This window comes from Glossina fuscipes, unplaced genomic scaffold, assembly GCF_014805625.2.
Source record: "Glossina fuscipes isolate IAEA_lab_2018 unplaced genomic scaffold, Yale_Gfus_2 116, whole genome shotgun sequence".
Taxonomy (NCBI): domain Eukaryota; kingdom Metazoa; phylum Arthropoda; class Insecta; order Diptera; family Glossinidae; genus Glossina; species Glossina fuscipes.
The window spans coordinates 2,965,406-2,979,186 of NW_023998459.1; the positions used below are offsets into that span (position 1 = coordinate 2,965,406).

The following is a 13,781-nucleotide window of genomic DNA, read 5'->3' on the forward strand; positions in this document are numbered from 1 at the left end:
TATTCACTGCCGCCAGCGACTATTGGTTTTATGATATAGGTCGTCTTATTTTTTTTTGTTTTTATGTTCTTGTCATGATTTGAACATCGACCATTTCGGTCCATAACAAATCCCACCATTCTGGCAATCATCTCTTACGATCGGTGTGCATGGTGCGTATTGACCTACGCATGACTTTTCGCGCTCAAAATTCGCAAAGTAAATCCATTTTACTAACTGTCCTGCATTTCATATCTACATGTCCGGTAAATTATGGATATCATATAGATAATTGGAGGGACCTTAAACGGGCTGAATATATTGGCTGACTTCTATAAAAAGAACGTTCGTAGGAGAAAAGGCAGGAATATTGAAGTTTATACCATATATAATAATACAGTACTTTAAGTAAACAAGAAACATCTTGGATAAAACATCAACCTGTCAATATTTCATTACAAGTAAAAATATGGTAGCGTCGAAGAAAGCCCAAATAAAGTGCTTTATTAAAGGACTGTATGGCCTGAGTTATCGTTGAGATAGGAAGAGACGTTTCGGTAAATTAAAATCAACCGTCAGCACTATGGCGGAAGTCTTTCGGTTTAAAAGAATCGATAAAGTCGTCGATACGAGCAGGATGTGTCCTATAAATGGGAACATGAACGTTAGTGGTAGGGTTGCAAAAATTTTAAAATAAATTTTTTTATTGTCAACATCCACAGAATCATCCACAGTTCGATTTAATTTATCATGTCTAAAAACGAGACAAGTGCCTTCCTTGTGCTTGTGCTGGCTGAGAGGAAATTCTACTTTTCAATGAACGGTTATAAGCCATGTTGTATGCTGGTTTTTTTTTTTTTGAAACATATGCAAAAGAGATCACACATGATAAACAAATTATATGAAAACAAAAATCCATTCGCTCAGGCTAAAATTGGACAAAAAGACGGGAATTATTACAGATTTTTTATAGAGTATGGTTAAAATGTTCTGCTAAACAATTTTGTATAACCGCAAAATTTTGTTCTGCTCGGCCTGCGGATTAATTTTTCTCAAAGTTGGTTGAAACTATTTCCTTTAACGATAAAATAAGCATAAAAATTAATATCATATATCTGATTTTTTAGAATGATGTTGTGTCCAAACAGTGTTCTAATATTCGCAAATCCTGCGCTGCGTTGTGTCGGAACCGCGCATTATAGGTTCCGTGTTAAACAGCGGGCGCACATATCGAAAAGTTCATCACAAAATCCTTTTGGTCAGGCCTTTAGACCATGTGCAGATCGTCACTTAATTCACTATTTAGATAAGTCGTTATTCTACATCCACCTAATGCACGTATATGAGAGGTGGTTTAAAATCGTCCCAGCGCCCCCAAAATTTTCATACCAATTTAGAATTACGAAATACTACTACTTGGCTATTTTTGAAAAGAAATTTTGAAAATTACAATATTTTTCCATATTACGACTTTTCAGAATCGCACGTCATATGAGGAGGATCAAAATTGTGGACCGATACGAACCATTTCGACTAACGTTCGTCCTTGGGTCAAAACACGTCATTGTACCAAATTTCATCAAAATATTTCGGAAATTTGTACCTGCAGCGTGAACACAGTTTTACATGGACAGCCATCAGACGGACATGCGGACTTAGGTCAATTCAGATCCTGATTTTGAATCGAACGCTATAATAAAAGCTGAGTAGGTCTTAAGCCGTTCTGTATGTTACATACGTCCGCACTAACTTAATATACCCTGGTGTAGGGTATAACAATTGGTCAGGTGCCTGCGGGTATAACCTATTAAAATGGATTGTTGTTATTATTATTATTATTATAATGTAGACTATCCGCCTGAGTAGCCGAAGGCGACAAATCTCGACTAGCAAGTCAATGGTCGTGGGTTCGAATCTCAAGTGCGGTAGAGTTTTTAATAAAAGCCGATAGCCTTAGATGCTAGTGCTTTTAAGAGTTTAGTCTTAGAATTTATTTCTCTGCGAAATTAATAATAATAATAATAATATAATGTAGACTAATGACATAAATTCTTAGAATAAGAAAAAAAGACATTGAGCGCTAGCAACACAGGCCATCGGCTCTAATTTATATAAACGTACATTAGATATTGAGCCTAGTAATTTTAATAAAGTAATATATTGAATTGATATTCTGTTCTGAAGCTGATTTTAGATATTTATTGGGAAACGTGAACCCCGAGAATATGCAGCATCTGCACGTTTAATACTGGTAGATCATTAAGAAGTATCTGTAGATTTCCTGCACCGCATGTCTGCTTTCGAAAAATGTGCATTTTTTTAAATTTTTGATTGAAATTTTAGCTCCCGACGAGTTTGCCCTTGCGGAGATCTCTCCTCCAATAGATTCCAGGATGTTGATTGCCTTCGTTCTATCTTTTTCTTTTGTAAAAATGTAAACATCGTCCGCGTAAAGACAAGATTCGATTCTAGGTATTCGGCAAAGAATTTTGCCAACTTCGTTGAAGGCGATTTGAAAAAGCGCGGCAGAAAGAGGAGATCCTTGCGGAATGCTATTCATTAGCGGAAAGGAATCAGATAGATGATTGTTGATTCTAACTGGGAACCGCCGATGCGACATGAATGGTTTGATGCAGTTGAAGAATCTGTGTCCAACATTCCATAATATCAAGAGTCTTAAAATAACATGAAGACCAACTCTGTCAAATGCTTTTTCGAAATCAATTGAGAGAATTGTTACATGATTCCGTTCGGAAATGGCTTTGCTTGTAAAATAATCAATATGTAAAAGAGCGTCGACGCACCCTCTACCCCGCTTAAAACCAACTTGTTGCTTTGTTATCAGGTTCTTGGACTCCAGAAACCAGGATAATCTAGATGCCATAATCTTTTCCAATACCTTTGAGAGGCAAGATAAAAAAGAGATTGGCCGATAATCCGATGCGATGGAGACATTGTTTGACTTTGGAATTGGAACAACTCCTGCCAGTTTCCGCGTGTAGGGTATACGGTCAGTCAAAAATACCGCTTTATATAGATCCAGTAGTTTATTTTTACTTCAATTAGACAGAGCTCTGATCTGTTGCTAGGAGATGCGGTCAAGACCAGGTGTCCTCCCCTCCGATATGAAGAGACAACTTTCAAGTTCTAAGGTAGATATGCAATATTCCAGGAAGATGGCCCATCTGTCAATACCGTCAGTTAAAGTTCCATTGGGAGTGCAGATGGCAGAAATTTCGTTCAGATTTGAAGTCCCTTTGAGTCTGTTGATTTTGTTCCAGACAACTTTTATTGATGTATTTCTGTGAATTCTTTTCGAAAAAAGTTCAAAACTAAGTGGCTTTTGGGACTTTTTGTATAATTACAAATGATCATGATCAAGAAATTTCTTAAAGCCATAGATCCATTTTGTTTTTCCTCAATAACGAAAGGGTGTTGTTCCAGCAAGGAAGCCTAGCTCGTTTGAAAAAGCTGTTGGATTGTGGAATAGATGAGCAGCCGTGCGAATCGCTTTAGACATAATAGCAGCATCATGGTTGCAATTCAAAAATGACTCCACCTGTTTGGAGTAGTTGATCCTATCCGCTTTATTTAGGAGGAATTTGGCCTGTTTTACTGGAGTAACAGTGGACGTTGAAAGTTTAAGAACGATTATGATTGGAAAGTGATCGCTATTATCGCTATGATCAGAAATAGACCAGGAAATCAAAGGAAGAAGTGAGGGAGAGCAACAAGTTAAATCAATATGTGAAAATGTGTGACAAGTTGAGATTGCTTTGACTGAAGGCCTTTTCTAAAACAGTACCACGAGTATTGTTCGCTGTTGAGCCCCAGATGGTATTCCAACTATTAAAGTCGCCGCATATAATTATTTTGGGGGGAATACGGAGAACAAATTGTAGAGTTCTTACCGAGAAAACGATTGTGAAGGTGGGATGTAGAGCGAAAGCACTGTAAATTTTATGTTTAACATTATTTGTATCGCTACGGCTTGTATTTTTTAGCATAAATTTATGCGTTTGTGAGGTATATTTTACTGACTTTATAAAAACATCAACTGCTTATTTGGAATATAAATTTTGATCAGCATACGTGAAGTATCCAGTTTACGATTTGGGTGGAACAGGATTAAAAGAGCTTTTACAATGGGTCTCTTGAAGCGATATAAACGTTGGATTAAAATCACTTATGAGTATTCGGAGTTCAACAAAATTATTAATAAGTCCCTTAATGTTCCATTGTGAAATTTTAAAAACTTTATTGAATTGTGGTGACATGTAAACGGAGTGGTAGGTGGGTTAAGTTGACATGTCAGCGTGTCCGTCGAAAAGGTCGCTGTAGGAATTTTGCGTGAATGATTTAATTTTACCAGCAGAATAATCTGTACTTAGGTGGTTGCGTACATTTGAAGTGTCAGGAGTGGGCGCACGTCAATAATTTGAAATTGAAGGTTGATTAAGGGATGAAAGATTGGATTCATTACAACTTGTAATTTGTTTACTAGAGTTGATAGCTGGTGATTCTGGGGGATTTAGTTTATTAGATTTTAACATACTTGTTGTTGCTTTAATTTTTGCAATATTTGCTGTAGTTTTGATTTTTTCAATATTATCTTTGGCGGGTAATGCAAATGGTTTCGCAATGTAATTTTTGGTTGATGGAAGAGCAGGTCTTTGGAAGGAGTTGGAGTTAAAGGGTTATTAGGCTCGATTTCCACTGCGACAGCAGCGAAGGTATTACTTTTATTAACTCTTTGGGTTCCAGATAGATTGATTTCCCGCGTTTTCAATTTTTTATTTTCCTCTTTTGTTTTTTTTATATTTTTTTTTATTATATTTAGAGGAAGCAAAAGAACGTACGATATCCGCGATAATCAGAAAAAAACAATTAAAACTCGGCAGACGAAAAAGAAAAGACCACAACACAAAGACCAGAACACAAGTCGATAATGATAATGTGTTAAAATGTAATATTTTATTATAGAATAGAAAAGTGAACTACAATTGGATAAAGCGAGGACAATTGGTTCAAGGCTAACATAATTAATAATTTTTTCGCAAATCATAAATATAACTATTATTGTAGAGAGCCTGTGTTCTTTGTGTAGCACGTAGACAATCTAAAGTATGTAAATAAATAAGTAGGCTTGCTTGCAGCGCAAAGTTCACATTCAGATTGGTGAACTCCCGTTTGCTTCAGATTTTGTTCCCTTTAACCAGGCCAGATTACATTAATCCAAAAGCTTTTTGAACAATTTTAAAATGCGGTTATGGAGGAAACTCTGTCGACAAGCGATTTGGCTGGCTGATGTATCCGCCTTTAATTAATTCACGACATGATTATATGTTTGTGACATCCATCTCATAGGCACATTCTACGGCAATTGCGAGCAGCGTTCTCGCGGTTTCATGAGTAGGTTTAACAACTGGTGAAAATATTTCTGCCCCATATATTTAGGAGCATAGCTTAGCGACTAACCTTATTTTTCCAACGCTCTACATTTTCACCTTTTTTCCTCTTCAAAGCAAAGACGCACATGTAATGAACAAATCCTTGCTGTTAAAGAAGTTCCGACAGTTTGCAATTTTTCAGTAATATCTTGTATTCCTTTCGTAGGGCTTTCCAACATTGATCGCCAGATAAAAATTTTTCTACTGTGAAGTGTGTTGGGATATTTTTGATCACATCAAACTTACAATATTGTATTGTTTTTGATGCCTTCCAGTCCAATTTGAAGTGCCTGGGTCTCTTAATACTATTGTTACTTATCCTTTCGTTGGCTCGAATTCATTATCCAGCTCGTAGTAAATTAATCACCACTCGTTACCAATTTTATATTAATTTTCAATGTAAAATACGTTATTTACGTGTGATGACATTCTTCGCATATAATTATTATATATTTATATATATGTATTTATTATTTTATAATATAACTATATAGTTACTATTTTATAGTATATACAAGACATATAAATTATTAGAATATGCACAGTTTATTTTGAGTATGAATAGTATAATAGAATATACTTAGCATACATGTAAACATATTACCTTGGGTTCACCCTTAGGCCGATTCATTCGGTTAACAAATTTCATCAAAAAATCTCTTACGACCTGCCGGTTAAATACAAGAAAAAAAGACGAACGGTCAGACTTAGGTATGAGATGAGTTTATCTCAAGTTCTTCTGGTTGTTGCATATATCCGTACTAACTTAATAAATTCCTGTACCGCAGGGTATAATGAAAAAATTAAATATTTGATCGCTTATAACTCTATTAGGGCGTAGCCGAAATTTTCTATTTTTAAACATGGATGACAGGATTCCCCACGAAATAAGTTTAGAAAATTTCAAATTTCCATTTTTCACAAGTATGAGTAATAAGCAAGAACACACAAATTTTTACTTGGAGGAAAGGAGGAGGTGCTTTTATTTTACATTTTACTGTGGTATATGTTTTGGCAGATTTAGCACATTTTCAATATCAATCTGCGTGTAAAAACTTCCAATGTTTCTGCTAAATTTGAAACCGATATTTTAAAATGGCTAGATCGAGTTAGAATTTGACGCTGATGAAGAGATGTATTACATACGATCTCTGAGGCTTCCGTTTGGATGTTGTAAACATTATTTATATGTATATCTATGTCGATGTTTTCTTATATATGTATACACAAATGTTATATAACGACGAAGTTTATAAACGAGTTAGCACACACAGGTCTCCCTTGTGTATAATGGTAAATTCGTATCACGCTGTATCGAAACAGTGTTGCACGAAACTTCTTTATTTATTTAAGCCCAGAATATAATTTGACTTGAGTATAATATAAATCAGGCAATGTGCATTGGCTTGTATCGAAACATGTTTTTATTAAAACCGCCTTTGAAATAATCTAATTCAAGGCATCATGTACCGTGTTATATCGGGGCCCACGTTCAATGCGTAAAATTTTAGAATTGATAGCTTAAATTTCATTCCAAATATATACATATATTACAACGTACATCGGATTTTGTGAATTTTTCGTTTCTATTCAAGTCCATTTGGGATTAAGTTCGCCCTGGTGAATTGTGATTTTTGAGTAGTATAGGTTTTATTTACAATTCTTAGAACTATTTGCAAATTATTTTCAAGAATTTATACCTGTAGTGATTGTGGTTTCGTTCGCTTTGAATATTACAATTTAACTCTCTTGAGTCAATAAAATTTGCTCTCAGCAAATATCCTTCTTATATACCCTTTTACAACCAAGTTGCCAATACCTAACTTTATTTTATGTAATCACTCTTTCCACCAAATGTTTTACTGATCTCTGTGAATCAGTTCGACAGTCAGCAGCTGCATGAAGTTGGTGAAACGTTATGAATGTGTATTTTTTCATGAAAACTTAGATCAAAAAATGTTTTTCTAAACAAAAAAATATGAAATACAAGGGTTAAAAATGTATTCAAAAAATAGGAAACGATCGTAAAATAATTTTTTATTGAAATAAATTTTTATTGAAAATTATACTTGCATTTTTTTCTTCTCAAAGTTATTTGAAACTCCTCTTGTTGGCGATAATATAAAAATAAAGGCAAACAGCAATTGAAGAAAAATTCGATATATCGGCGTTTTGAGATCATGTTTTGTCAGAAGCGTGTTATGATATTCCCAAGTTTATGTTGTATTGTATCGAAATAGTGTTTGCTAAGTAACGCGTTATACGAAGAACGCCTTCATATATTCGAATATATATATTCATAATACCGATTCATTATATTTAAAAATTGTTTTGCTTTAATGCTCTAAAGTAAAAATTGTCTGTACTTCACCGTCCAATATATTGGCTTTTTGTGTTTAACACATTGGTGCACAGTTGAATTCAATTGTCAATTGTTTGTTGATGTCAATTGAATCGCCAAAGTTATACATATTCATAGATAGTTTTGTAGGTGTTTTCAATTAAATGACATAAGAAAGTGATTAACGTTTGATCTGCTTGTGATAGAAGTAAATGTAATTCATTATAAGAAAATTTAAAGAGTTGAGAATAGCTATGCATTGCCGCCCCTCAATTAATAATATACAAAATATACAAAAATTTCTGTTTATATCAATAATACGTCTTTTGGTGCTTTTTTTCTTTTTATTACATGCTTATGTTGAATCAAGGCCAAACTAGACCCCGCAACAATCCAGCTTTGGACTATTCGGCTACGGGTGGCGTATCAGGAGAGTCACCACATCCTGGCCGTATGAGCTTCTTTTCAAAATTGTCGTCAAGATTCAGTAAACGGTAAGTACGAAATATTTATAAGAAAAGAATGCAAAATGTTCTCCCCTTCCCTCACTGTAAAATTGCAAACCACTAAAACTTATTTAAACAACAGTAAGAAAAACACACATGTAGAGTATTATATAATTTTTTAGAGTAGGAACAAAAAAACTAAAATATGCGTATGGTACATTTTTTACATAGGAAGTTCCAAATAGAATATGTTTTAACCGTTTGTACGCTATATCTGAGCTGTCTTCAATTTCTAAATTAAAGCATATCACGTAGTTCGAAATATCCTTGTTTTGATATCAGATCTTGACCTAGAATATCTTTCGAACTATTATAAATATTGAATTTTAGACTACCCGAAAACACATAAATTCGTAAAAATATATAAAACGCTATAAACTTGGCAATAATCGTACACACGCTTTTTGGTTTTAACATCGATAATATCTGTATTAACTATGATCCAAATACTAGCTGTATTGAATTCTCTGGAGCGTGTCATGCGTTTGTCATGTGCAGTTTTCGACAGCACGAAAAAGGGGGCATCAACTACGTTCGTTAGTTTTTTAGTTTACCTGTATACAAATGATTTAATTAGCGTTTAGCTGTGGCAATCTTCAATTGCAATTTTCTATTTCTCTGCATTGAAATTGAGAATTATCTTATATACATGACCTAATGGAGGAAAGTAGGCTACTGCAAGCACCGAAATGATCTTATATCGCTGACAAACTTAGTGTTGTGTTTGCCACTTTAGAAGGCAAGTAAATGCTGAAAATTCATCTTAGCCTTCTGTTTAGTCGTTAACGCTTTCACAAAATTCTTCGTTGCTGAGCGTTGGGAAATTAATACTTCCAAAATCTATGTGATTTAAGAAGTCTTTTTGGTGACTGGGGGCCGAACATATGTATATTTTAGTTTCAAAACATTCTCCCAAGATATAATATCATTCACTTAATCAGTAATAGATTGACTAACATAGAGATTTCTCGAGTGTACTCTTCCTATTAGTCCATTCCACCTTTATGAGTTTTCTATGAAGTTTGCTATGAACTCTTTGCATGTTCTACGGTTTCTCTTGGAATAATTCGATTTATTCTCGCCGACTGGTTTCTTATTATAGACTATCAAAATATAGATAAGGATTCGTTTGCTTTTATTTAGGTTATTCTGTTTGATCTGTTTAATCTGGAAGCCGTCTAAAAGAGGCACGGTTGAAGAGTCCATAAGCTTTCAATAGGGACGATTTTGAATAACAGTCAATCTTTCCACGTGGTTTATTAAAGGATAATGTGCTACTTATGACTTTTTTCTTGTATTTTCTTACAATATCCACTTCTTATTCGCCTAGAACCGTATTATAGGCCTTTTCAATATAGGGGATAACATGCAAATGTCGAAAATCAAATGCTTTAAAACAACATACTTTAAATATGTGTTCGAGTCTTGAGCTAACTAAACTATTAACTCTTTCAATTACCATTGTATAGTCGTAGAATAAGATAAAATAAGATTCTCCGAAACGCTAACGACTAACGCTAAACGACTGACAACGCGATACGGTAAGAGGAACGAATCATAAAAAAATCACAGATTTCGATTTTTGTCTTGCTAGCAATACAATACCGTAATTTGCAAACTAACCAACCAAATAAACTTTAAAAAACTTCTGTCATATATTAATCACAGTTCCAGTAACGTAAAAATGTGGTCGTGTTTGACGTGCACATATTTTTAAAATGAAAATTCTCCTGATATTTTCTTAGACACATTATTATGTCGAAAATATGGAAAAATACTGATTCTTCGCAGCAGTTTTCTTCTCCAAAGCAAAGAAATCTTGACATAAAGTCAAATATAACTTCTCTCTTGCTCTTTTACAGTTGTAAATAAAAGAAACCGCTCTTATAGTTTAGGTTCTCTGCTTGTAATTTCCAAGCGTCTTTTAACAATATGGCTATAGTTTTATATCAACTGCATATAACAGGCATCATTTTGGAATTTTTGCATAGCATAAAGCGTTGATTCTAAATTTACTGGTGGCCTTTTTGAAACGGGTTAATTAATCGATCTTGTTTGGCCTCTGTGTGTGACTGCTAAAGTGAAAGGGAAACTTGGAAGTAATATGAATAAGTTTACTGACGTTTCAGATTTTTCGAAAAAAATACAAGAGACGCATAACTTTAAAAATAATGGTCGGAATGTCATAAAAGTTACATACATATATTTGATTTAAAAATTGGTGCTATGTAAAAACAATATGGATTCGTCAGCTAGTAGCAACACATTTGTATGCTATCCTACTAATTTATTAAGCGGTGTATTATATGCTAGAACTAATACAGTAGCTATTGGTATGGACCACGTGTAAATGGAAATAGTGCGCTTTAGCATTTTATCAGCGATTGTAGACAAAAAAATTTCGCTTGAAATCCAAATAATTCCGCGACATTTTCAATTATTTTACTCTTCACAAAATCGATATATCTGTTTTTCTTTCCTTTAAGGCGTGTAAATTTGTTACCAGTACTCTATTTACCTAAAAGGCGTACCGACAGTCGCCGCCTATTCCATTATCCATTCTATATAAAGTTGTACCGCAAATTCGATCTCTACTATCAATATAGCTCGTGCTTAGCAAGCAAACAATTTCGTTAATCGTTGAGCACATAAACGCTTTTTTTACATCGTCATTTTTTATGTACTTTATATGGAGTTTATAATTAATCAAGTGAAATGTAAATTTGCACTATATAAATATATGCATACGTATGTAAGCACACTTTTTTTTGCTCCTATTCCGTGCCAACTACACAAGTTGCGAAGGTAAGCCTATACTTTGTACTTTATGTATACGCGTCAACCTGTAATACCTGACCGAAAAAACTTTTCCTTATGGATTGTAGACCAAATACTACTTGGTAAATTAGATTTCGTGCAGCTGTTAAGTTACTTTGCTTTCCCTTTTTGTAATTGCAACTAATTTTCGTTTTACGTGTGTTTTTCCAAACTAATTAAGTGGTGGTCATGATTTTGATCGCTTTTACGAATATTATGGCAGTGCGACATAAAAACAAATAGAAACACATCACCTCGCATATGATCACTTTTGTTGCTCTCTCGCTCTTATACACATGAACATGCGGAATGATGGATAGACTTCTTGTAGATGAACTGATTTGCACTATTCCTCAAATTCGCCAATTATTGTGATATAGCGCGTGAAAGAAATATTTGTGGAAAGAAAAGAATTTACTTAAATGATGGATTATTTTGTTAACGTTGTATTATAAAAGATGTTTCTGCTTCTTGTACGCTTGTGGAATGGTGTAAATCAACGCTAATTTAATTGAAATTAATGAAATAAGGTTCTTTTTTTATATAACAGCTATCCACCCATTTTTTTCTTATACAATCTAGATTTCAAAAGCTCAAACATTAGGCAGGCAAAGCAAATAAAATCAATACAACTCTCCTTCTCTCTCAAACAAAATGATATAAATGAATGATGGAATATAGAAGATGTTATAAAACAGTAAGGACGACATGTGTAATGATTTGAACGCTTAATATCTTGGACGATTTGACTGCAATCAAGCTATGGCTTAGCTATTCGAAAGTGTATTTTAAAAAGTCAGATTAAGTAAACAAATAAGAGAATTCCAAAAAATAATTGAAAAATTGGAAAGTCGTTCGCTTTTGTTTATGCAAGTGTACACATACATATATATATGTATATATATCTATATATATCAGTTATATGTATATTAATTGTATATATATCTATATATAAGTGTATGTGTTTGCGCTTTTGCTTGCGTATACACGTAGTTATATGTAATAAAAATTTTATTTATCAGCAAATGATTATGATTCATATTTTGTGAAATCAAACAAAGCTACTAAAGGAAGATAAAATAAAAATTTCAATCACTAAGGTTAATTTAGTATTATGTATTGTTTCATTTTAAAATTCAAGTGGACGCATTTTTAATATTAAAATAGACGTTTTGAATAAGAGACTTCATGTTAGGACTTGAATAAAAAATTTCGAAGTTAACGGACGCGTTTTGCAAACATGAGTAATTGCTCTTATTTTAATTTCCTTTCTGATATTTGCAGTTAACGAGAAAATTGTTTGCATTCAGCATAGCTTTTACTTTAAGTAACTTTTACCTGTAAGTGCACTAGTGTTTACGGTTGTTCTGGTTTAGAAAAACAATAAAAGATAAGTATAACTATAATAACAGGCATTTTTGTTCTTTAAACAATGGGTCCGATTGTGGTAAGTAGAAATCTGCTGTCACTGTAACATGCAAGAAAATTTAATTAGTAGCAGATTTCGAATTTTGGAGAAAAGCACCGAAACTTGCAATTAAGAATAATCCTTGTTCTTCTTTAATAATTATGTACATTGTATATATAATTATATCATTTCTACTGCAATAAAAATTGAATGCAAGGTGATTCAATTTCAATTTCTTATATTTATTTCTTCGGTTAGGAACTACATTTGTAAGTCCATGCACGAACACGTGTATTAAGCGAACCTAATGCGAATTATACCCTACACCACATATCAAAACCCAGAAGGACTTGAGACAGACCCAACTTTTATTATACCGAAATATTTCTAAATCAACCTAAGCTCGTGCGCCCGTTTATCCCTCTAATGTCGAGTAGCGAAATAGCAAAGAATCACGACCAACAAGTGAGTGTTCGCGGGTTCAAATCTCAAGTCCGTTAGAGTTTTCTTTGGTCGTAGATATATTGAGTGCTCATTGCAATGGGCTGCGTCAAGCAAGTCCCTGTTTCTTTCTCTTTCCTCTCTTTTTTATGACAGAGACCGCGTAACACGAAAAGGTCACATCCCTAGAGTGATTGGTCATGTTTTAACTCGAGGGCGAGGGATATTGAAAAAGGGTTGGAATTACTTTGAAAAGCCTTTCTATAAATAATAATTGTATTAAGCAAACGGGTGTCCAATATTTAATGGCGGGACCGACTATAATGTTTTTATCCTTTCCGCTTTATAAAACTTTTACCTTATTAAACATAAATGTTATGCCTATCTTATATATATATAATGCAAATAAATATGGTGAAACAAAATGTATCCGATATATTGCTGGTTAAACGTTCCAACGAAAGCTTTGCTAATTATTGTCCTCCTAAGAGAAATCGGCTACAACTTCTTATTTATTTATTAATACTTCGTTATTTGAAAGATTTTATGCGTAATTTTTGGTAACATTATCCCTTAAAACAAGTTCCAAAATTACCACGTTTAATTACTTAACCTTAGTAGGATTTATTTATGTGGATAATTCAATAGTAGCAGCAGACAATCAAAATAGTATTTTATACGATTAACTAAGCTACATCAACACCTACTTAAAGGCGCATTGCATTTTCAAGCTCTACTCACAGAATTAAATCAAGAATATATATATATACATACGTACATATATATATATACGTCGCTTGACACATTACAAAAGTTGAGGCGCACAATTTTGAAAAGGA

At 33.5% G+C, this 13,781-nt stretch overlaps 1 protein-coding gene across 16 annotated transcripts in view; it reads left to right on the top strand.

Annotated features, from left to right (window-relative positions):
* Positions 1-13,781, top strand: part of LOC119640228 (serine/threonine-protein kinase MARK2) — a 69,359-nt gene that overhangs the window by 33,194 nt on the left and 22,384 nt on the right. For 13 of the 16 annotated variants that reach the window (XM_038038108.1, XM_038038117.1, XM_038038109.1 and 10 more), the window contains one exon: positions 8,141-8,264. In XM_038038108.1, the coding sequence (XP_037894036.1) occupies positions 8,141-8,264 (124 nt within the window). Of the gene's footprint in view, positions 1-8,140; positions 8,265-11,675; positions 12,199-13,781 lie in introns of those variants that run through there. The other 3 variants (XM_038038107.1, XM_038038106.1, XM_038038113.1) reach the window with 2 other exon arrangements.